Genomic DNA, 25,976 nt, shown 5'->3' with positions numbered 1-25,976 from the left:
CATAATCAACTATGTAAATTCTTTCCAAATACAGCTATTCATTTCATCTAGTAGAATTATTTACAATATCACAATATGTATCACATAACAATAAAATATCGCAATGTCAGCTTTTCCAGTATAGTACAGCCCTAGTTTATGGGATTCAATAGGCACTTTTTAGTCAATTGTAAAGTTGTACAATGACTGTGGTCTACCTCTTTAGGCTATATAAACAATCCCACTTTCAAAAATAAGCTTTATTGTTTTATTATTTTTTTGTTTTGTTTTAGGTTTATATTATTAATTAAGCTTTATTACTTTGTGTGTGTGTGTGTGTGTGTGTGTGTGTGTGTGTGTGTGAGAGAGAGAGAGAGAGAGAGAGAGAGAGAGAGAGAGAGAGAGAGAGAGAGAGAGAGAGAGAGTAATATGTGTAAAACCAGAACATTAGCATTTCTCCAGATGTAGTATAGTTTTCAGGTTAAGGTGGTCGACAGATTTACCTCTCCGCCGGTGGAAACACACAGACTGGCAGGTGCTCGGAAAATCAAACAGGCCGATGATGATGATGATGATGATGGTGATGATTTGTGATGGAACAGCAGCAGCTGGTCGGCAGAGCTCAGCTTCAGCTCCTCTTACAGGTTCCGCTCCGCCGTATCAAAACAACAGATTACATTCACCTGCCGAGGAACACACCGCACAAAAGGTGAGGACGAAACAAACGGATCAGCTGCCTGTCCTATTTTGTGTGGTTGACGTCTTTTAATTAGTTTAATCTGTTTTCCACTGTCCACGCGCAGTTGTAAAAGGTATTTATAGACATGAAACTGTTCATTTACAGAAGGCTGTTTGCTTTACCTGTGGCTATGCTCATGAATACATTAGCAGAGGTCGCCCTCGTATGGTTGCTATGAGGAGTCGCAGTTACAGTTTTGTTCGACAGCCCATGTTCTTCCATTATGCGTCTAGTCTCGATTGTTTGGTAACGTGTCAGAAACAGAAATTATTTTCCTGTATTTTTAATGCTTCTAATATTACAGAATTAATCATGCACTGCTAGTTGTTATATTTTTACAAAAAATATTCCTCGTGATTGATTGATTGATTGATTGATTGATTGATTGATTGATTGATTGATTGATTGATTGATTGATTGATTGATTGATTGATTGATTGATTGATAAAAGTGTCTTATGAGGCACAAGCCCTACATGTTTTTTTTTTTTAAATACAAGAGGTTTGTTTTATTGTGCTGCTTTGTCTAAATTTGAACTTCTTAATAAATGTTTATAAATTATGCAGCCTACATGACTTTTAATCCACTTGTGCCCAGATTTCTTTTAATGGTTTAACGCATGTAGCCTTGTTAAAAGTGTTCTATATGAATTTGTTTTGCATTATTTTTTCCAGGTTTTTGATATTTGTATTTCAATATGCGGCAACTATGGTTGTCAATGGGCAAATATGCTGTAAGAACCGTTCAGTGTAAAATTTGAATAGGTGGAGCATTCTAGCATTCTAACAAAAAATGCTTTCAACCGATCAATTCATGTTTAAAATTAGAAAACTATTTGATATGAACCCTCCCAAAAATGATCTATCGTATAATTTGGTATGAAATATGGTATAAAAAGGTATGAAAAATATGAAAGGTATGAAAAATGAAATGCACACTAGTTTTCCCATCAGACCACTGTTTGTCAAAAAAATCTATGAAAAAAGTGTTATTTCCAAGTGGAAAAGGATAATTTTACTCTGACAATTTTGCTGTGCATTAATTTGTGTATAAAAAAATCTATTTTAAAGTAAAGATATCAGTTAAGAGCTTAAGTTGTATTTAGATTGGGTATTATGAAAGTAAAAATCATTAGCAAGCCAATAACTTTGATTTATACACGTATTCACACATTATTCCTTAATTCGCCATTATTTACTTATATATTTGTATTTGCCCACCGGCAACTATAATTGCCACTTGATCTTTTGACAAAGTATACAAACCACAGATCTCTTTTAAGATTTGTTTTGTTTGGATGAGCCTAGAGACCTTAATTATTATGTTGATATATATTTGTGAAGAAAAAAAAATAGTAACATAAAAATTGCCTTTATTTGGGAGGGTTTGCCTCCATTTTGCATCCTGGAATCAAGGGTAGGAAGCTGAAAGCCTCACATGACAGGAAGTATATCAATACCTTTTTTTTTTTCCAACCTTGAAATATTTTATTTGGTTGTTTGCTTGCATGTCATTGTGAAATTAAACATAAATAACATGCATAAAATTACCTATAAAAGGAAATTTTCAACAATGAACTTTGCCAACTATAGTTGCCGGTGGGCCTAAATGGGATAATATATACTTGATATGCTTGAGTAAATTTCATGGTGATCAAGACATAGGTCAAGTATAAGCTACAGTATTTTGGCTTGTTGTTTAAATACTTGATTATGTAGCCTAACATTTTTTTTCTCAAACTACATTTTAGAAAACTGTTTCAAAATTAAAATGCATATCACACTCAGAAATAAAGGCACAATAACTGTCACTGGGGTGGTATCTTTTCAAAAGATACACATTTGTAACTAACAAGTCCTTATTAATACCTCAAGGGTACTTATTAATACCTAAAAAGTACAAAAGTGTATCTCTAGAATATACCTTTGAGTTACCAATATGATCCATTTAAGTACAAATATGTACGTTTTGAAAAGGTACAACCCCAGTGACAGCTCTCATGCCTTGATTTCTGAGAGTGTAGAGAATTAAATACATATAATATTTAACAGTAAACTCAATAGTTAAATAGTAAAGTGCAAACAAATTGTTAAATTTACTTAAGTAAAAAATTACAAGTGCCTATTTATCCAGTATAAAACTACAAAACTAGTTTGCTGTGAGCATACAGTAGATTACTTCAAAGTGTACTTTCGAGAAGTGCCCTACAAATATTAAACTAGTAAGCTATAAGTATGTAAATAAGTTCGCTTAGGTGCAGTATAGATATACCTGTAGTCAGGGATGGACAGTATTTATACATATACTTCAAATCTGTATTTTAAATACAAAATAGTATTTTATAATTTGCATATGATAGAGTTGATTAAAATTGTTTAATATCTTGTATCAAAATACTTTAGTGTATTTTTATATTTTTAAAATACTGTAAAATACTTTGTAAGAAGTCTACATCATAAATGAGAGATTACATCATAAGAATGAGGCCTTTGATTGGTGCTTTCTCAGTTATTTGCCAAGGCTTGATCAGAACAGAAAATTGATTAATACTAAAAAAGTTGATCAATGCTTATAGTGTGGATGAAAATTATGTGTCACATATAGGGAAAGTAACAGACAAATAGCAGGGGTAGATTCGGGAGCAAGTCCAAATAAGAGGGGAAAATAAGACAAACAACTTAAGTCCTATAGGGGGAATACCTTCAAAACTTCATTGGCTATTTCAAATGCCAATATCTGATTTGCAGGAGCTTTATAGTTCATAACAAACTTTCGTTAATCAGTATGAGGCAAAAATATTTATTAATACCCCTTATTTAATAATATCTACAGACTGGTCAAAAACTCCAACTCAGGTATGGCAGCAAAAACAGATGGCTAATTTTTGTTTTTGAGACGCTTCATTTTGTGTATTAAAGAGTACAGTTGCAATAAATAAATAAATAAAACACATGATTTATGGAAATTACTAAAACTGGAGATTAAAGTAGTTTTAGAAATTATGATTTTACATCGAGTACTGAAGATTTCAATTGCAAAAAATTTTAAACATACTGTAAGACCTTTATGAGATGGTGGCACTTTTCACAATCAAGAGAAATATTCCAACTTCTTATCTGCATCAAATGGTTTTTACAGTGATTAAAGAGATAATCTTTGACACAGAATTTCTTTATTAGTTTTGTACAAATCTATGCATAAATCAAAGAGGAAAAAAAAGTACAAATTTTATGAATACCTCCTTATGTACAGTGGAGGTGAATGAGGTGCAGAAAAGCTGACTTAAACTTTCTCAGAGACAGGCTGTTGTTATCAGTCATTGTTGACTACACTAACTAGGTTAAATGGTGAAGGAATTGATCCAATAGGCCTGTTAATAGAAGGTTTGTGAATAAATTCCATGCTCTTTTGTGAAAGTATTTTTTTGAATTTCAAAATACAGTATTTTATTTTGATACTTGTTTTGGCTGCATAAAATTTAAAATTCACTTAAAATTGAGGAATTTGGTATTTTATTTTAAAATACATTTCAATGTACTTTAACCTACCAATGTACTTTAACCTACTAACCTTAGTTTTAAACAACTAACTAAAGTAACCTATAACTACTGTTGTATGCCTACTCAAATATAGTCATATTTATAAAGTTTTATAAACTGAAAAGTGGGCTCATTTAATCGTGAGTATTAAAGAATGTTTACAAGGACATTGATATATGTATTCATAGCATATTGTACATACTAGCATTTATCTATCTATCTATCTATCTATCTATCTATCTGTCTGTCTGTCTGTCTGTCTGTCTGTCTGTCTGTCTGTCTGTCTGTCTGTCTGTCTGTCTGTCTGTCTGTCTGTCTGTCTGCCTGCCTGCCTGCCTGCCTGCCTGCCTGCCTGCCTGCCTATCTATCTATCTATCTATCTATCTATCTATCTATCTATCTATCTATCTATCTATCTATCTATCTATCTATCTATATATCTATCTATCTATCTATCTATCTATCTATCTATCTATCTATCTATCTATCTATCTATCTATCTATCTATCTATCTATCTATCTATCTATCTATCCATCTATCTATCTATCTAGTTTCAAACCACACCAGATAGTATGCATATTCATACTGCATATTCAAATTTAAAGCAATTAATAAAGTGACAAAAACTATATTTTAACAGCCGGTAATTTTGTCTACAACACTAAAAAACAGCGGTAATGTACGTAACAGGCATTGCAGATGCTCTGTGATCAGATACAGTACAGTAGCGCTGCTGATGCTGCTCAGTTTAAGAACAGAGCGTGAACACTCGTCACGAGAACGCGCGCGCGCAACTCCCTCATACAGCAACAAACGGAGAATAATGACACCCAAATGGACCTGCTATTCTTTACACAAATGAAAAGTGTGCAGCTGAAACTCTAAACGCAGAAAATGGGGGACAAGTTCGAGCTGCTGAAGACACCTGTCAATAGGGCAGCTGCGCGGAAGAACAAGAATGAGAAACTGCGATTACGCGTCATCTTCTTAGACGACAGCGAGAGAGTTTTCGAGGTGGAGGTGAGAAATAAGGTTTAAAATACATACTGTTGGCTATATAAAGAGCAGGGCAAGTTGTCACAGGCGATGACAGAGTGACGACAGTGCTGCGAATGCTTGTTTTCATGGCAGTGGTTTAGCTGGAACTCAAAGCGTCTCAACTTGGAATTATTTTAGTAATATTTGTGATTGTAATTGTAACAATAACTGTAATTGTCTTCACAGTGTTTTTTTTTTTTTTTTTTTTTTTTTTTGCTATATGGGTAGTGTAAACATGTAGATGTTAACTATAATTAAGGTATTTTGTGCAGTTGTGTTTGTTTACTTAAGTTGTCACATACGTATTTGCCTACTTGGTGTCCAGGAAAAGGTTTGATACATTTACGTTACATTACGTTACTTTGTCCACTTGATAAATTGATATTAAAAATGTTAAGTTTGTATATTTGTAGTGTTAAAACATGGCCCTCAGTTGAGGAATTAATTGTTATAAAAGCAGCTTGTGTTGTTAAATTATTAACCTAATATTTGGAGGGGAATTTTAAGCAAGCTAATTTTTGTAGCTGTAACTTCAAGCTATGTGGCTTTCCAAAAGCAGATATAAAAATAACTCTACCCTGTGAAACATGAAGTAAAAAAAAATAGAAAGAAAACGTGACAGGCCCGCTCTATACCCTATAATTATGCTTTGCAATGTTTTTTTCATGTTTATATGAAAGAAATAAGTGTCAGTTTCTTTATTCCTTCTTTATTTATTTATTTATTTATTTGGTTTACTTTGTAATGGAATAAATAGCCTATATTATATGTTAGTATATCCTTGTGCCCCTCTTTCTCTGTTTGTGCGTGCGTGTGTGTGCGAGGGGTTCTCTAACTTTTAGTCCAGCTGTGTTTTGCTTGTAAAGGAGCATCATTTCATGTCCCATTATCCGCGTGCTGCTGCTTCTTCTTGAGGGATGTGCTGTGTGTATGTGTGTCGATGTGCCTGGGGGTTTTCACTGCTTTTACGCAGCACAATCTTGTCCTGCCAGTCAGAAAAAGCAGGTGAGATGTAAAGTCAAGGGGGTGGGGAGATAAACAAAAAAAAAAAGACAGAGAGTGAATGTGTGCCTGTGAGGCATGTGTGTGTCTGAATGGGGTAAATTCCGTAGCTTACACTGAACAGAAGATGGTCCTGGCCTCATTCCAGCTTTCCCCTACAACCTCGGGTAAAACAGGCAATTAGTAAAGAGGTAGGAAGAATACAAGATATTGGAAAGAAAGATGTCAGGTTGTAGAATGATGAACTGTTGTTGCTATTTATGCTTGCTATTATAGTTTTTAATACTGCTTGTTAGAGTTGGCAAGTTCCTGTGCATAAATAGGGTATTAAATGTTGACGTGAATGTTTGTGTAGTATTGTGGAGAGCTTTGCTAATGGTTTGCTAAGTAATCAGACTTAAAAATGAAGTACAATTGAACACATTTACATTTTGTGACCCCAAAAAACTACCTTGCAACCACCCAAAGCATCAATCAGATGCTTTAGTAGGGTTATTATAATGATAAATGATAATGATTAAATGATCAAATGATTAAAATGATAAAAAAAATCCATAAAACTAAACAATTATGCTGTTTTATGTACAATAAACATTAACTGAATGAATATGGCAAAACTCCACAAAATTGCTAAAACTAAATTATATATATATATATATATATATATATATATATATATATATATATATATATATATATATATATATATATATATATATGGTGAACTAGGCAGGTTAGGGTAATTAGGCAAGTTATTGTTTAACGATGGTTTGTTTTGAAGATTATCGAAAAAAAAATTAGCTTAAAGGGCTAATAATTTTGTCCCAAGAATGGGTTTTAAAAAATTAAAAACTGCTTTTATTCTAGCCGAAATAAAAACAAAAAGACTTTCTTCAGAAGAAAAAAATATTATCAGACATACTGTGAAAATTTCCTTGCTCTGTTAAAAATCATTTGGGAAATATTTGAAAGAGAAAAAAAATCAAAAGGGGGCTAATAATTCTGACTTATATATATATTTTCATATATATATATATATATATATATATATATATATATATATATATATATATATATATATATATATATATATATATATATATATATATTCATTTTCTTTTCTGCTTAGTCCCTTTATTAATCTGGGGTCGCCACAGTGGAATAAACCGCTAACTTAGTATATATTTTACGCAGTGGGTGTCCTTCCAGCTGCTACCCATTACGAGGAAACATCCAAACATATTCATTCACACACATACACTACGGACAATTTACAATTTAGCTTACCCAATTCACCTATAGCACATGTCTTTTGACTTGTGGGGGAAACCAGAGCACCCAGAGGAAACCAACACAAATACAGGGAGAACATGCAAACTCCACACAGAAATGCCAACTGACCCAACCGAGGCTTTAACCAGGGATCTTCTTGCTTTGAGGTGATCGTGCTACCCACTGCGCCACCATGACGCCCCAAATATATATATATATATATATATATATATATATATATATATATATATATATATATATATATATATATATATATGCATTTACATTTATACTGTATAATGTATTTCATACATTTAAAAAGATTTTTATTTTACTAATACTATAACTACAGCAGTATTTCTGTGAGATTTAGTATGCCATTGCTAACAAAAAAGCTAATTTAAGTCCATTTTGTTAATTGAGTATATTCAAATGAAAATATATTACAATAAAAAAAACCTACCGCAGCAGCTAGAGGAATAACATAATTTTAAGCACTAACATTGCAAAAAAATTACATAAAGTACAAATAAAAAAAACACGTATAGTAATATACCAAAAATGACAACTGAAAAGTTTTTTTTTTGTATCCTTCTTTTAAATATAAATAATTCTAAAATAACACTTCTACACAATGGTATCAAGTGGTATCAAAACAGTTTAAACCTCTTAAAAATATGATTTTTGCATAATAGGTCCCCTTAAAAAGTATTGTTCACACAAAAATGAAAAGTTACTCACTATTTACTCACACTCAAGTGGTTATAAGCTATTTTAAATTTTTTTCCTATTGAACACAAAACATGGAGTCATAAAATACATTTTTATAGTGGTGAGATTTAGTATGCCATTCCTAACTAAAAATAAATAATACAAATAAAATATCCTTGGGTACTAAAATTAATAACAATGCAAAAATTACAATAAATTACACTGCTAGTCTGCTGCTCAATAGTATCACTGTAACAACTTTCGAACATTGATATAGTTGTCATATATGTTCTATTTTATTTATAGAAAATCTGAAATGTAGCTATTTGATGTAGAACTTATTCCCTAAACACAGTTGTAATGTAGTAAATGTTCAGTAATAATTCACTGTTAAAATGTCCAGTTGTACTCTGTAAACAGCGCAAGAAAGCATCTATTATGTCTTCACAAGTATTCTTGAAGTGTGTACATTCTGACATAAATTCACCCTGCCGTGAAATTCACAGATCTATCTTTATTTTTGTACTCTGGTCTGTGTTTCGACCTCTCTATCTCACGCTTGCTCCAGACTTTATCCCTCTATCATCTTCTCTCGTTTCTCGTCTTTGACAGGCTAATGTGGAGGTTCTGTGCCCCGCTGTCACAGTAAATACAGGCTCCAGGGACACGTCCTCACACACATATGTGCCCGTAAACACACTCATTAGACAGCAACCCTGTATTTTCAGTCTGACTCATTGAGCATCTGACTTTCCCATAATTCTCTTTGAGCAGTTCCGTTGCTGCAGATTCAATTACCAGAGAAAGTTGCTCTAGGAGTTACATTCTGCACGACTCACATCACCATCTCATTATCACTCGAATGGAGTAATGCAGATGGAAGAAAGAAGCAAACCGAGGAGTAATTTCACACTGACACTGCAGTCACATCATTCAAAAGTAACAGTGATGTATGCAGCACTGAGAAAAGAATCAATTTCAAAATGTCATGCAGGATGTATAAAGCGTTTCTGCTGTTTTCTTTTTTATCTCGGTCTTCCCACAGAGAAAGATTATGGGTTCTGATTTCTTCAATAAAGTGTGTGGTCATCTGAAGCTGCTGGAGAAGGAGTACTTTGGCCTGGAGTTTCGACACCATAATGGCAGCTTTGTGAGTCAAGACCTTTGATTATCAATGATGTCAAGAGAAATTGACAATAGTTTTCATCTACAAAAATAAACATTGTGTTATAAAATATTCACCTTAAAGGGGACCTATTATGCCACTTTTTACAAGATGTAAAATAAGTCTCTGATGTCCCTAGAATAAAGTTTCAGCTCATAATAACCCACAAACAATGTTTATAACTCGTTAAAACTGTCCCTTTAAGGCTTTGATGCTAATTGTGTGGTTTTGGTGACTGTCGCTTTAAATTAAAGTGAGATTGTGTTCTTTTTAAAAGAGGGCGGAGCTACAAATGCAAATGTGTCAGCATAGTGGCAGATTCAAATACAAGACTGATTTCCTATTCTAATGAAATCATCACTTATGGGTGGAGCTTCCCCCCTTTGGATGACATGTACAAAAGAAGAACGTCAATCAAAGTGTTTCTCTAGACACTTTTATCAAGTGTGATTATAAAAATTTATTGTATCCATTTTTACCATAAGTTGGTTATACTGTTGCCACTCAACTGTTTAAACCCCTTAAAAATAGGATTTTTCCATAATAGATCCCTTTTAAAGAAATTTAAACAGATTGCGTAAAAAAAATGTACTCACACTCAAGTGGTTGTAAGCTTTTATAAATTTCTTTCTTCTGTTGAACACAAAACAAGATATTCAGAAGTAGGACTGTGCAATATATATATCAAATGGACAAAAAAAATCTTTTCATTTCATATAGTCTTGGTAACACCAACGTGCAGTTTTTCTTTTAATATTTGAGCAAATGGGATTCTAAAAAAAAATATTTGTTGTACTCTCCCATTCACTGCGCTCTAAGCTTACCCAACTGTGACGACTTTCACTGCTGAGAAATCCGAAAATGTGAAAGGGGTCTATAAATTATTTTTTGTCTCTTTTGCAAAATGGATAGCTTGCTTGACCCACAGAGAGTGAAATCCAGTCTTGTTGTTTCTTCTACAGGTCTGGCTTGAACTCCTTAAACCAGTGGCTAAGCAAATCAAAAGTGAGTTTTATGCTTATTAAGCTCATTTACAGTAATGGGGAACAGGAACAATGTGGCAGATCTGGTAAACATTTACTGTTGGCAAAGAAAAAGTATCCAAAGATCAAAGTAATGCATTTAATAGAATATTTTAGGATATCCGCTACTGAAAAATAGGTCTTCTTAAAAAGACCAAAACGTCTTAAATTATTTAGTAATCCAAATTTCCTCCAAAACACATTGACAAAACACTCATTATACTAAAAATGCTGCTGACACACACTTTTGCATGTCAGCAGCATTTTCTGCAAATAAACTTTATTTTTAAAAATACATAAAAATAGTTTATCTTGAGTGTTTAACTCCTGGCACATTTTAACCCACTATTCCCTCAACTATTTGCTTACTATTGAGTTCACATATTCTTATTCGGGTCTGTGAACTTAACAGTAACTATTATTTACTGTTTACTACATTTTTTTTACCACCTTAAAACACTATGACCATTCACTTGATCCTTTGCCTTTAGTAAATACACTCACCGGCCACTTTATTAGGTCCAACTGTTCGTTCACACAAATTTCTAATCAGCCAATCAAATGGCAGCAACTCAATGCATTTAGGCATGTAGACATGGTCAAGATGATCTGCTGCAGTTCAAACCGAGCATCAGAATGGAGAAGAAAGGTGATTTAAGTCACTTTGAACGTGGAATGGTTGTTGGTGCCAGACGAGCTGGTCTGAGTATTTCAGAAACTTCTGATCTACTGAGATTTTCACGCACAACCATCTCTAGGGTTTACAGAGAATGGTCAGAAAAAGCAAATATCCAGTGAGCGGCAGTTCTGTGGGCGCAAATGCCTTCTTGATGACTGAGGTCAGAGGAGAATGGCCAGACTGCTTCCAGCTGAAAGAAAGGCAACAGCATGTCAAATAACCACTCGTTTAACCACCGAGGTATGCAGAAGATGCACAACACGTCGAACCTTGAGGCAGATAGGCTACAGCAGCAGAAGATTCACCGGGTGCCACTCCTGTCAGCTAAGAACAGAAAACTGATGCTACAATTCACACAGGGTCACCAAATCTCTGAGAAATATTTCCAGTATCTTGTTTAATCTATGCCACAAATGATCAAGGCAGTTCTTAAGGCAAAAGAGGGTCCAAAATGGTACTACTGTTGTAAGGTTTACCTAATAAAGTGGCCGGTTAGTGTATATAATAGATAGGATAACGCACAACTGAGTCAAATAATATTGTGTGCTTCCCACAGACACCAGTGATGTGGCTTTCCATTTTATAGTGAAGTTTTTCCCTCCAGACCCAGGACAACTGCAGAAAGGGTTGACCAGGTAAACACATGCATAAAGTTATCTGATACACAGACTAATAAATAGATGCTGATAGGTGATATACGTTAGGCTGACTGCTGCCTCTTTTATACAGGTATCTGTTTGCCCTTCAGATCAAACAGGATCTGTCAAATGGCAGCCTCACCTGTAATGATAACAGCGCCGCCCTGCTGGTCTCTCATATACTGCAAGGTAGTTTCTCTCCTAATTTACATTTACATGCCATGCAATTTTGGCTGTAATTATCAAATACTTTCACAGTTTTCTCTCTCTATCCCACATTGTAGCAGAAATTGGGGATTATGACGATGAGCTGGATGCTCATCATCTTGAAAATAAACAATACGTACCAAACCAGGAGTACTTGGACCACAAAATTATTCGTTTTCACAAAAAAAACAGGTAACAGATAGCTATTAAAATTTTAAGCATCCTGGAATTATATTACCACCATTATGACATTCATCATCCTCCTATTGACCATATTCTTCACGTACGAACGGGCGCAGCCATTTGAATCTTTTTGGCTCAAGACTTCTAGTAGTATTCTCTTGCATTTATTTTTAGACGTTAAAAACAGCTCGTTCTGCTGCTTGATGTTGCAAACTGATATTTTCCTATTATATTATTGTACTTTGTATGTATAAACATGCAAACCTGCATGTTTTACCATTGCCCTCACCTCAGTAATGCAAAGATGTGGCACTTAAAACTTTTAAAATATATTTTCACTTCCCTTATGTTGTGTTCCAGTTCTAACACTATCCATTCTATGTATGAATAGAAATGTTGCAATACGCATCCCAGAAGTACCTGGTTTGCTACTTTTAGTGTGGAACCAGGATCACTTGTTGCTTGTTGGACAAAGATTCAGTAAGACATAGAACTGAGAACAAAAAGTTTTAGAAAGTCTTATTTAAAGTGGTTTAATTGATTAAAGCCTTTCAAATTAGATTTTTTAGCTTCATTTTTCACTTTTTAAATTTTAAAATATTTTTATTTTTAATACAAGAATTGAGCCCTCCTGTATATTTTCAATTTCTGTTTATTTTTTTAAAGATTAAGAGGATTAAAAACTGCTTTTATTCTAGCCAAAATAAAACAAATAAGACTTTCTCCAGATGAAAAGAAACATTATAGGAAATACTGTAAAAATGTCCTTGCTCTGTTAAACATCATTTGGGAAATATTTAAAAAAGAAAAAAGTTCACATGATAATTTTGACTTCAAGTGTATATTTTCCAAATTATGTTTAACAGATCAATTTAATTTAATGTTTCATTAAGATTTTAGCTGATGTTATACTTAATCTGCAATATTGTTAACTTCTATTAAAGGTTTTGATATAAAATTACACAGACACAGGACTTCCCAGATTTTAGGAAACTTTTTTCTCTGGTAGAACATTAAAGAAGGTGTTGCTGTTAATGTTATTCTGCCTATTTATTTATTTACTCCTTCTTTAGGAGCCAGTGGTCATTGACTTGCCATTATGCCATATACTTACTTTCTGCTTGTTTTTCAAAGAGATGTCCTTTTTCTTTACAAAAGGGGTCATTTTAAAATGGGATCCAGGATTAGACATAAAATCAAAACCTATGCGAATGCTTCAGCATCTTAAATTTTGCTATTATCATTTGCATAATTTCTTTTTGGGGTCAGAGGACACACTCCTGGCGAATCAGATGTGCATTTGCTGGAAGTTGCCCGGAAAATGGACATGTACGGGATTCGCCCTCATCCTGCCCATGATGGAGAAGGCATGAGAATCAACCTCGCTGTGACCCATATGGGAGTGCTTGTTTTTCAGGTATTGTGCAAAAATAATTTAACGGGCACTTTTAATTTGAAAGGTTAGTTCACACAAAAATGAAAATTCTATTGTTAATTACTCGCCCTGGTGTCATATCAATCCCTGAGATCTTAGTTCATCTTCAGAAAATAAATTAAGATATTTTAGATGAAATCTGAGAGCTCTCTTACCCTCCATATACAGTACAGAGACCAAGTCCAGAAAAGGAACCAAAAACACTGTCAAAACCAGCTGTTTCGAATGTTATTACTCGATTGAATGGGTGTTGATTATTAGCTGATAGATATTGGCCAGTAGGGGCCTTCTGCGCCTACTAGTAGATTCGGAAGGCTGTTATCATCCATCCACATGGTCAATCAGCTATAGATCACATACGGCTGAAACCGGAAATTAACGAAAATTATTTATATTATTCATAAAATTTCCCATTACTTGTATTTTATTACAGTCTACCCCAACCCTAAACCAAACCTTCACAGTATTGTACAAACAGATCTGGATCTGGAGTCTTCTCCATTTGTATAGCTGATTATCCATGATAATCATTTATATAATTAATTAAATTTCCCATTAATTGTATTTTATTTACGTCTACCCCTACCCCAACCCTAAACCTGACCATCACAGTAATGTAAAAAATAAACAAATCTGGATCTTTTCTATTAGAGTCTTCTCTATTATGCCCCATTCACACCGGGCGTCAGCGTCAACGCTTCCCATTCACTTTGAATGGGTGACGTCAGGCGTTGCCGAACTGCATTGTGGATCCGTCGGCGAAGCGTCAGCCAATCAGATCGCTGTATGCAAATACATCAGCTAGACAGTGGCCTATTGCTGACTGAATTTCATTGACTGACGCTTCTATGACGATCACTTCAGCCCCAACTTCAGACAGGCCTTCAGTCAAGCATTGACGCTGAAGCCCTGTGTGAATAGGGCGTTAGCTTAGCTGATTAACTGTATGTATAGATGAAAACAGCCTTCTGATCCTACTGGTAGGTGCAGAAGGCCCCTACTGGCCCATATGTATCAGCTGATAACCACTGATAATGTCCATTCCAGTGAGTGATAACATTTAAAGTGGTTGGTCAAAACATTACATGTGACTTCAACTGTTAAACTATTTAAACGAAGCTCCAAGAACTCTTCTGTGCACTAAAAACTGTATAAATTGGACACAAAAGTGTTCTTGAAACTTTATATGTTTATAGTTAAACGACTGAAATCACAAGGGATGTTTTGACAATGTTTTTGGTTTGTTTTCTGGACTTTGAACCTCAAGACTGTCGCTGTAAATTGTCTCAGGGTGAGTAACTAATAGTTATTTACACTTTTGGATGCACTAACACTCTAAAACAAATCAACCTTAAATGCAGCAAACAAATAAAAACTTTTTTTTTGCATGTTTAATTATTTACCATCTTTTCAGGGAAACACAAAGATCAATACCTTCAGCTGGGCCAAGATCCGCAAGCTGAGTTTCAAGAGGAAACATTTCCTGATCAAACTCCACACTGAGACTGGGGTGAGACACAAATGATCATATACTGGAAACTGCTAGGAAAAATACAATAGTTTGTCTGCAACACTCAAAATAACATTTCCTTCATATATTATATCTGCAACACTTGTGCTGACTTTTAGATTTACTTGTAGCCATTTAGCAGACGCTTTTATCCAAAACTGGCAGACTTACAAATGAGGAACAGCACAAGCAATTTATCATCAGCAACTCAATGCAATAGAAGTGCAAAGAAAGAAAAACACTGAGAAAAAGCTAGGCAGATGCACAACTTATATTCATTCTCTTAATTGGGGCCAATGTTTTTACAAATCAACAGCTTTTTCACAGTTAGCATGGAATATTTAAAAGTATCCTAATCTGTCATTCACTCTAACTATATTAGCCTTCGAGGAGAGACACGGTGGAGTTTTCCATGGCCAGCAGAGACGTGTGTAAGGCCTTCTGGAAGATGTGTGTGGAGTATCATGCCTTCTTCAGACTTACAGAGGAACCAAAGTCACATCAGAAATCAATTCTGTCCAGCAAAGGATCCAGTTTCAGATACAGGTAGTTCAGATTTGTGAAATGCAGTCTGGAGCAATAGTTGTCTAATAATCTCAGTAGTCCATTGATCCTGCCTAATAACCTTCCTTAACCCTCTGAGAGAGAGAGCACTTATGCAAATGAACAATAGTAATATTGCAGTAACTGTAGTTAAAAATGTAAACGAAATGAGCTATAATTTACGTGCATGTGAAGTAAAACCATAGTAGCTACAATATGAACCATGGTTTTACTGCAGCATGTGAAGTAAAACCATAGTAACTACAATATGAACCATGGTTTTACTACGGCATTTGAAGTAAACCATAGTAACTACAATATGAAACATGGTTTTACTACAGCATTTGAAGTTAAACCATAGTAACTACAATATGAACCATGGCTTTACTACAGCATTTAAAGTTAAACCATAGTAACTTCAGTATGAATCATGGTTTTACTACGGCATGTGAAGTAAACCATAGTAACTACAATATGAACCATGGTTTTACTACGGCATGTGAAGTAAACCATAGTAACTACAATATGAACCATGGTTTTACCACGGCGTTTGAAATTAAATCATAGTAACTACAATGAACCATGGTTTTACTATGGCATTTGAAGTTAACCCATAGTAACTACAATATAACCCATGTTTTTACTACGGCATGTGAAGTCAAACCTTAGTAACGACAAAACTAAGCATAGTTGCATTATGTTGGATTTAACGGAGTAAACTAGTTGTAAACATGTAAACCCATTGAAACATTTGGTTAATATTCTCTTCCAAATAAGATATTTAATTAGTTTGTGTTGTTGAATTTAACTTCTGCTGTTGTTTTTTTCTTTGTTTTGTTTTTGAAGATGTTATTGCATTACTGTAGTATTAGGCACAATCCCAATTCTATTGAATGGGTTTATCTGAGTGTGAAGGGGAAGGGCTTCAAATTTACCCCTAAGGAAATGGGACAGCACTATAACACCTGCACATGTCATCATGTCATCGTGAGCTCGCACTTCATATGAGATTGGCGGTGGCGACTGTTTTTACTCCAGTTGCGTTATTTTTTTGCCATTTATTTTCAGGAAATCACTGAAAGCCACAACACCATGTTATCATAATGATATAATGTGGAAATATCAATCAATATCAAACAGCTCATAACTGTACTGTGTATTTACACCGTGGCCATATTCGTCTATGTTAACGAAAACAACATCAACGTTATACCAGACCCTGTAAAAAGGTCATTTCCAGCCACTAGACTTTTCTGACAGGGTATTCGAGTGTCATCGAGTGTCAGATGTGAAAGTATGTTGTGGGACAACTACAGGAGTTATTATTATGGATTATAGATAGTGAAATTTAGTGGGGTGATTGTAAGCATGATCGTAAAACATGAACGCTGTAATCAATGTATTAAAACGTGCTTGTTTGTTGTAAAAATTCTTAATAATGCCAAAAAAATATGAATTTGCGCATCTCCTAACTCATGTGTGCAGCCATGTTGGCGTTGTACAGTAGCTGGCGTATTCTATAACAGCAACACCACATTTTCACAGCCCTTGGTTTCTGTGGGCCTGTAAAAATCTTAGTTTCAAGGGCTATCTGGCCCTTCCCCTTAATCCTACACCTTCAAGCTAAAGAGAATTAGGACATGCCTACCCCTTCACAATAAAGCACTAAACGAGGGGTAAGGGCTAAGGGGCAGAATTGTGAATAGTACTTAATATTATAATATTATTGTATTATATTGAAAACATGGTGTTACATGGTTACATGTTATATTTTCTTACAGTTTTCATATAGTAGGACTAGAGGTGTAAACATACACTGGTCTCGTGGTTCGGTTTGGTTCAGTTACGATTATCATGCCATCGATTCAGTTCAATTTGATTTCTCAGTGCATCACGGTGAAGATGCTTTACATAAACAATTTGATATTTTACTTAGCAACACAATAATTCTTTTATTAAAATGTGTAATTTATAAGAATATTTATATTTACATATTATTTGTAATACAATTTTGTCCTTTAATACAAGCAGTCCGATATAAGTACTGGGCCTATAATTTTTCAAAGAAAACACTCTTTTTTAATGTTTCATTTAAAATTAAGTAAATGCACAGAACAACTTGAGCATTTATAGAAAAGAAACAAATGTAAATATTATCCCGCTTGCTTTTTGAGTGTTGTTGATCGAGTTCATGATTGATCACATGCTCAACAGAAAAGGCTGCAATTGGCTTTAATGCTGTTTGCAGTTTAGCGAACAGTGACACGAACACTGATGTTGATCAGCTGATCTATTATAGACGGCGAAGAGGTGGAGAAAACTTGCTCTGCAGACGCTCGTGTTATTTCATTTTTTTTCTAGCTAAGTTCTGATGTTCTTCCCTGTCAGTGAAAGACTGTCCAGCAAACTCACAAGCAGTGAATTGTGCACAGTTATCTGCTTTTTAAGTAGTAGGAGCGTTTTAATTACTTGCGGTCTCCTCCCTCACCATACAAGCTACCGTCATAAAAACCATATGTGATAAGTGACATCAGTACATAATAACCATTATTATTATTACTGAACCAATACCGAATTGTTTGTGTCTATGTTGCGTTGCATTGAAGAAACAATTAGTTTTGACATCTTTTAGTAAAACCAAAGTAAAATTTGGTCGGGAGTCTATAATGGAGATAATAAATAGAGCCATTCTAATCTTCTTAGCTGAACAGAGAGACAGTTCCTGAAAGTGCTTTCACCCTGATAGCGATTTTATTGAAGATGACTGACAATATGAGTGACAGTAGAAAGTAAAAGTGGGCGTATCTGGTGATATAACAATATTGAGAAAAGTTTAGCTGATGTAAATGTGCAGTAATGTGGTGACATGATAAGATACTATAGTTATGCATTGACAAGATGGAGAAGTTAGTGTCATTTTGAAGGGTTTAACTCGGCTCTATGATATGCTACCCACGTTCAGCAGTACAATGAAATGATGTGTGGAAAATTCATGTCAGAGCTGTCAGCATACTGAGTAGGTTTGATTGATGTATTGACAATCATGCATCTGTTCAGGATATGATGCATTGTGCATTTCTAGAATTGAAACAAACTGAAAATATGCTGAAAATGATTTAGTCATATGCTGATTTACTAGTGCAGAAAATAAGTAACTGTCAAAGTTTTAACTGTCAAATGTTTAGCAGTAGTATCCTTCCAATGATTTGATGTTGTTTAATTAAAAAAAAGTAAATTGATCAAGAATAACAGATATATGTTTACAAACCACATTATTAAAAACAAATTATGTTTTAATTAAATAATATTTTTCCTCTTATTATAAAACAATATTAAGTTTATAAATTAATCAAATTTGCTCACTAGTTATACAACCCACTATTAAAAGTAGACCATATAGTTACATACAGTGCATTCGAAAAGTATTCATAGCGCTTCACCTTTTCCACATATTTTTGTTACAGCCTTATTCTAAAATGGATTAAATTTATTTATGGTCTCAAAATTCTACACCCAATACTCCATATTGACGATGTGGAAAAAGATTTTTTGAAACTGTTGCAAATTTATTCAAAATAAAAAGCTGAAAAATCACATGTACATCAGTATCATTGACAGTGAAGCTCTAAATTGAGCTCAGCTACATTCTGTTTCCACTGATCATTCTTAGGATGTTTCAGCAGCTAAGTTGGAGCTCACCTGTGGTAAATCCAGTTGATTGGACATGGTTTGAAATGGCATACACCTGTCTACATAAGGTCCCAGGGTTGACAGTGCATGTCAAAGCACAAACCAAGCATGAAGACAAAGGAATTGTCTGTAGACCTGTAGGCTCAAGGATGGGGAAGGCTACAGAAAGATTTCTGCTGCTCTGAAAGTTCCAAAGAGCACAGAGGCCTCCATCATTCAAAAGTGGAGGATGTTTGGAACCACCAGAACTCTTCCTAGAGCTGGCCGGCCATCTAAACTGAGTGATTGGGTGAGAAGGGCCTCAGTCAGGGGGGAGGTGTCTGAGCAGAAGGACATCCATCTGTGCAGCAATCATGGCAACATCATGCTGTGGCGGATATTTTTCAGCAGAAGGAATTGAAAGATTAGTTAGGATTGAGGGAAAGATGAATGCAGCAATGTACAGAGACATCCTGAATGAAAACCTGCATCAGAGTGCTCTTGACCTCACACTAGGGCGACAGTTCATCTTTCAGCAGGACAATGACCCAAAGCACACCGCCAAAACATAAATGGAGTGGCTTCACAACAACTTTATTGAGTGGTCTAGCCAGAACCCAGACCTAATTCCTATTGAACATCTCTGGAGAGATCTAAAAATGGATGTACACTGTTGCTTCCCATCCAACCTGATAAAGCTTGAGAGGTACTGCATAGAGGAATGGGCAAAAATTCCCAAAGATAGGTGTGCCAAGCTTAGTGGCATCATATTCAAAAAGACTTGAGGCTGTAATTGCTGCCAAAGGTGCATCTACAAAGTATTGAGCGAAGGGTGTGAATGCTGAAGTATGTGATTTTAAGGTTTTTTATTTTTAATAAAACAATTTAAAAAAACTATTTTTTTCGCATTGTCATTATGGGGTATTGTGTGTTGAATTGTGAGGAAGTCAATGAATTTAATCCATTTCGGAATAAGGCTGTAACATAAAAAAATGTGGAAAATGTGAAGCGCTATGAATAATTTTAGTATGCAGTATATATAATATTAAATCAGCACAAATGTTTTTAATATTAAGCATTAATAAACAGTACTGAAAGTTTATATAATATCAAAATTGCTCACTAGTTATACAACCCTCTGCAAATAAAGCAAAACCTATTTATGAGAAACAATTGTCTTGTAAATCATCTTTATATCTCTATGATTGTGGGATTGCAGTGGCAGGACACAGAAGCAACTTCTCGAGTGTGTTGGCTCTGGAGACAAGAAACATTTGCCTTTTGAAAGGTAAGATATTACTCTAGATGATGTGTCTTAAATATAATTCTAACATATTATGTTTTTCCCCAAACACTTTGGCTGTCCTCTGTTGGAGTCTACAAGCAAGTAGTCCTAAAAACCATTGGATTGAGTCAACATACTGTTTGTTGATCCACTCAAAAGAAAGACACTCATATGCACACTTATGAAACCTGAAAGATCAACTGAGATATTCTAGAGTGTCATGGACAAATAAATCATAACCATTTTAAGTCCGCAAGACTATAAGCACACATCATGTAGAAAAGTCAGCACACAAATGGTTTAAAGTTGTTTTGATTTAACAGATTATTTTATAATTTTTACTTTTAGGTTACAATGATTAAAAAGTAGTATCTGTTTTGCACTTATTTTTAGAAGTTACTGCAAGTCGGAACATGACACTAGGCAGTGCAGATCTTCTCCAGACATTCTGACTGATGTCTCTAAGCAGGTACTGTATGGTAAATTACTGACAATTTAAATATGTTTTTGGATCCTGTATCTCACATTAATTTCTTTCTCGCTTAGCTATACGAGCATCTACCTCCAAACCCAACTGTTACTCGGCAACACAGCGATCAGACAGGCGTAACAAAGCGCAGCCTATCTGCAATGGAAGTCATGTTCACTAATGAGCTGGAAACATCCAGGCCCTTGTCAAGAAATCCTGCCTTCTCAAGCAACTCTGCCTCTCCCAAGCTTTGTTCCCTGTCTACGTCAGGGGCTGAACATCGGAGTAGAGGACCCCAGAGACAGAAGGCAAAGAGGAGATTGTCTCCAAGTGCCCAGCATCTTGTGCTCCTCTATCCTAACGCACCCCACCTCCAGTTTCATCCAGTTTTGCCCACTTTCCCACTCGCCACTCACCCATACTTACTGCAAGACCACACGTCCTCATCCCTAGACCGCCTTCCTCAAACCCATCAGAACCATGTGCCTCTGCAATACTTGCCAAGACAAATTTCTCACTCATCTAGGCTGACCTCTTGCTTGTCACCACAACTTCAGAAGCAGCAGGAAAGGCTTCGTCCGGTTGGCCTGGGATTAGGTGAATCGAGATTACACCCAAGAGGAGGACTAGGGCTGAGGGCTGGGTTGAATAGGAAACTGGACTTGAGCAGAGTGGAAGCAGGTCATTATAGTGATGACTCCACCTTCCAGACTGGCTTACCCCGTCGAACCTCAAGCCAACCAGACTTCCAATTTCAACGACCCACTCTTGCCTCAAACGCTGCTGCCTATGCATCCGAGTATCGCCCATTGGGATACTATCCACACCTTTCTCGACATCAGGTTCCTGCCAGGCCCACTTACCTTCCTCTAAGTCCCATCCCTCTCCCAGAAAGACCCACCTCTTTATGTGTACTTGGCACAAGTAGTTACAGTGATTCAGATTCAGACACCTTCTACCCCTATTTTCCCACACTGGGAAAAGTGGTACGTTCTGGACCATTGGCACGCATGCGCATCTCTTCTGGAAGCCTCCAACTTGATGAAGAGGATGGAGAGGATGAGGAAGAGGACTGCCTAAATGATCAGGAAAGCACAGCTCTTACCACTGTTAAGGTGATGAAGTTATAACCATGAAGAAAAGTTTGAACCTCTGGCCAGATCTTGCGCTCTCAGGAGAAACTGTATGAAATCTGTCTCTGAGGCAGCACCCTTCCCAAAGGTAGCCCATACTCATATAAGTGAATAGACATTCCTGGAGCAGTGGTTAGTCAGTCAAAGGGGTTGTTGTATCCTAATGGCTAACGAGTCAGACTTGTAACTCAAAGGTAAATGTAACCCCTTATTGTCCAATTTTCTAATATGGGTTGCCATGACCCTCATGTCACCGACATTCAAAATCAGGTTTGATACAATTCCCTGTAGAGTTTGCACAAGTGTAGGCAATTCCTGCCCTGGAGGACCACTGTTGTTTAGTTTACACACAAGCCTTTGTTTTTCCTGAATTACCTTAACAAACCAAAGACATGGGTTTTATTTTTTGGCTGAACTCTACAGGACATTGGCCCTTCAGGAGTTGCCTTGAAAAGAAAGTCTTGAGATGTGGTCAAGTATGATGACCAATACTCAGGATGTGTGCTCTGAATTGAACCCTTTTGTTTTCTGTGGTGCCTGGGGATTTGTTGGGGGTTTGGTGCCTTGCTTAAAGGACCCATTGTATTGAAGGTAGAACAGAGTGATGGTTTTTCATTCATACACTTACAATCCCTCTGGTTCCAGGACTCAAACCTGCAACCTTTGAATTACAAGTCTAACAATCAGGCAACAGCTGCCCCTAATATGTAAAGGTACATATTAGCACCCAACCAAGGTCTTAAGTCAGGGGTACCAAAACCCTCTGGAACACAGCCAGTTCCTGGAGGGCCGGAGCTCTGCACAGTTTAGTTCCAACCCTAATTAAACACACCTGATCAAACTAATTGAGTCCTTCAGGCTTGTTTAAAACCTACACATAAGTGTGTTGAAGCAGAGTTGAAACTAAACTGTGCAAGACTTGGCTTTGACACCTGCGCTCTAGAGGGCTTACCTTCTATCAGCTTTTTTCTAGCACCCAAATAAGTACGATAAAGTACAAATCTAAAACTTCAGAATCATTAAAGACAGGTCAATGGCTTATCTTCCGGCAGGAACAGGATTGAACATCTCTTACATTGATTATTCATCATAGTGCCTTTGAAAGGGTACCTCAGTTGCAGACTTTGTACAATTCTGAGAAACAAAGGGGGCACAAAACTAATCAGTGATGAGTAATATTACTGTAAATAACATTTCAGCGAACTTCTGATCATGTTATATTTTGTTGTTAGCTGCTTTGAATCGATGTAAAGGGATACTTAATCCCTAAACTGTTATTATTTACTCACCCTCATGTTGTTCCAACCACGTTTGACTTGAATTCTTCTGTGCCACACAAAAACATGATGAATTCAAGAACTAGATCAGTCAAGCTCATGAATAATAAGGTTTTGTGAACTTTTAACTGATTGAAAAGATCTGAGTCAAACGTATGAATCAGACATGATGGCGAGTGACCTAGTGGATATGTTTTGGGACTGTGTCATTGCCTTTGAAATAAAATGAGGGTGTGTAGATAATGACTAAAGTGTTATTCTGGGGTAAACTACACCATCAATTAGTCATCATTTCATATACTAAACAAATAGTCATTATGTGATGATTCAGAGTAAATCTTCATTTTTAGTGAAAGTAAAGGCATCCTTAATCACCTAACCCATAAAATGGCTCTGTTAGCGGAGTGATTCTGAAGATTGTGTGATGGGAAAATTTCAGTCATTATTTCATTGGTATTTGTTACTGTAGTAATATTTTAAATATTTTTTAAAGGATGTGAAATTTGATATATGAATGAATTGTGTAATTTATTGCAAGGTCATGTAGCACTTCAAGGTTAAGTTAAATGTTTGCATATTTAACCTTACCTTGCGTCTATGCCTGTTATGATAATCAGTCATTTGGGTTTGATTAAAGTGTGTGTACTAATGGCAACAGATGTATATTCACATCTCTGGTAAATATTTTTTTTATAAAACTTCTCTAATCGTTGTCCTGTAAAAAGAAACTAAAAGTCCATACCATTTTTTTAAATTGTTAATAGAACATTGCGTCAACCATCATATAACCAATTCCACCTTAACCTTAAAGGAAATTATCTTTTTTTTTAATCAAAGAGAAGACAATCTTATAAAAACTGCAGGTTATAAAGTAATTTAGTCAGTGTTTGTCTAATTATTTTAACATTTTGAACATTTAATTTCAACATTTTGAGCATAGCTTAAAACCACAAGTCTTCCCAAAATGATTACATTACATTTTGTGTTGTCATAATTGCACAGCCAAAAACCCACAAATACTGAAGAGATTAAAACATTTTAGTCACAAACAAACTTACAAAACTGATCAACAACAAAACCATCTATGACAATTGTAGGATCTGTTAGCGGTATCGCTAAAATGTAGTGCAACAATGTATATATAGCATCTTTAACAAAAATTAAATGCACAGTAAAACTGCACAACCAATGTAAACAAATCAAGCAGAAATAAAAACATACTGGTCACTCCTATATTTCTTATTACAGAATAGGAACTGTATTAGTTTATATATATTTATCTATATTAATATATCTGTGTTCTTCATGAATAGTTCAGTGCAGAGTTCATTTCCCAAATGACAAATGAGCCATTGGTCAGCCAATACATATAGACCTGACTTCTCTCAGGATAAAATGTGCAAAAATACTACCTAGGGGTACAGCAGTATGTACCTTTTACAGGTTAATATTGTTGAAAGCATTGCTAGTGACCTCTAAAGGTCCAATTTTTGCACATTTTTCTCCCTAAAAGCACAGATAAATTACTCACAGCGATTCTCTTTTATGAATATTTACATTCACTATAACATCTAAAACTTTGTGCAGATTGTGTCAAGTACTATTTTTTTTTTTAAATAGTAAAACTGACTGTCAGTACTAATATAATGCTTCAGTCACTCTATATAACCATATAATGTCTGATTTAAAAAACAAAACAAAACAAAAAACAACATCAACAAAAGTATTTTTAGAAATCTCTAGAATGTTGGTAATATCACATTTGGTTGGATATTTTAACTTTTTTTTAGTAAGCAAACATAATTTGGTGCCTGCCTAAGCAATTGGTTTAAATTTACATCCATCAAACACTGTAAAAAGCATTTACTAAGTAAACCCAATCGCCTTAAAAGCAACAAGTTTACTTTAGCTTTTAAAAAAGTGAGTAAACCCATTGTAACTTGGGTTTCATAAAGTGTGTGTGTGTGTGTGTGTGTGTGTGTGTGTGTGTGTATATATATATATATATATTTATATATGTGTGTATGTATATATATATATATATATATATATATATATATATATATATATATATATGTGTGTGTGTATGTATATATATATCTATATATATATATATATATATATATATATATATATATATTTTTTTTTTTTTTTTTATACACAGTTTATTTACTTAATTTACTTTAAGGCAACACATTTACTCAAGTCGATTATTCAATTTAAAAGCAATAGATTTGATAACTTTAAAAGCTACAAACTTACGTTTTAAGCCGATTAATTGCTTTTAAGGCAATAAATTGATTCACTTCCAGTCAACTAATCGCTTTAAAGCAGCAAATTTACTCAATTTTGAAGTAGTCAACTTAACTCTTTTAAAGCCATGAGTAATTTTGTTGCTTTTAAAGCTGCAAATTTACTCACTTTTTATGTAAAGTCAACTAATCACTTTAAAATCAACAAATTTACTCACTTTAAGTAGT

At 34.9% G+C, this 25,976-nt stretch overlaps 2 protein-coding genes across 6 annotated transcripts in view; one reads left to right on the top strand and one right to left on the bottom strand.

The window, feature by feature from the left end:
• dachb (dachshund b) overlaps window positions 1-6,453 on the bottom strand; it is a 103,954-nt gene extending 97,501 nt beyond the window's left edge. The window contains exons 1-3 of one of the 3 annotated variants that reach the window (XM_073952698.1): window positions 6,414-6,453; window positions 6,133-6,281; window positions 483-662 (exon numbers count right to left, since the gene is read on the bottom strand). The gene's annotated coding sequence lies outside the window, so the exon portion shown is untranslated. Of the gene's footprint in view, window positions 1-482; window positions 663-840; window positions 1,038-6,132; window positions 6,282-6,413 lie in introns of those variants that run through there. The other 2 variants (XM_073952648.1, XM_073952737.1) reach the window with 2 other exon arrangements.
• Window positions 440-24,159, top strand: LOC557811 (FERM domain-containing protein 7). 3 transcript variants are annotated; one of them, XM_068217950.2, is made up of 12 exons: window positions 440-688; window positions 9,327-9,431; window positions 10,409-10,451; window positions 11,704-11,782; window positions 11,877-11,974; window positions 12,070-12,184; window positions 13,445-13,592; window positions 15,025-15,120; window positions 15,503-15,666; window positions 20,552-20,620; window positions 21,011-21,086; window positions 21,164-24,159. In XM_068217950.2, exons 1-12 carry the CDS (start codon window positions 539-541, stop codon window positions 22,214-22,216), a joined length of 2,196 nt encoding a protein of 731 aa, XP_068074051.1. In that variant the 5' UTR covers window positions 440-538; the 3' UTR covers window positions 22,217-24,159. The 3 variants fall into 3 exon arrangements, with proteins under 3 accessions (XP_068074051.1, XP_073805460.1, XP_003197670.1); XM_073949359.1 differs by having other exon boundaries at window positions 668-791; XM_003197622.7 differs by lacking the exon at window positions 440-688 and adding an exon at window positions 4,951-5,278.
• The last annotated feature ends 1,817 nt before the right edge of the window (window positions 24,160-25,976 follow it).

The sequence above is a fragment of the Danio rerio genome, chromosome 1 (assembly GCF_049306965.1).
Source record: "Danio rerio strain Tuebingen ecotype United States chromosome 1, GRCz12tu, whole genome shotgun sequence".
Classification (NCBI taxonomy): domain Eukaryota; kingdom Metazoa; phylum Chordata; class Actinopteri; order Cypriniformes; family Danionidae; genus Danio; species Danio rerio.
This window is presented reverse-complemented; position numbering and strand designations above follow the sequence as displayed.

Excerpts from the sequence above, each read along its gene's own strand:
- LOC557811 (XM_068217950.2), top strand. The coding sequence starts at position 539 with ATGATGATGATGATGATGATGGTGATGATTTGTGATGGAACAGCAGCA. Across the intron at positions 11,783-11,876 it reads CTGCAGAAAGGGTTGACCAG|GTATCTGTTTGCCCTTCAGA; the intron begins GTAAACACATGC and ends TCTTTTATACAG. Across the intron at positions 15,121-15,502 it reads AACTCCACACTGAGACTGGG|CCTTCGAGGAGAGACACGGT; the intron begins GTGAGACACAAA and ends TAACTATATTAG.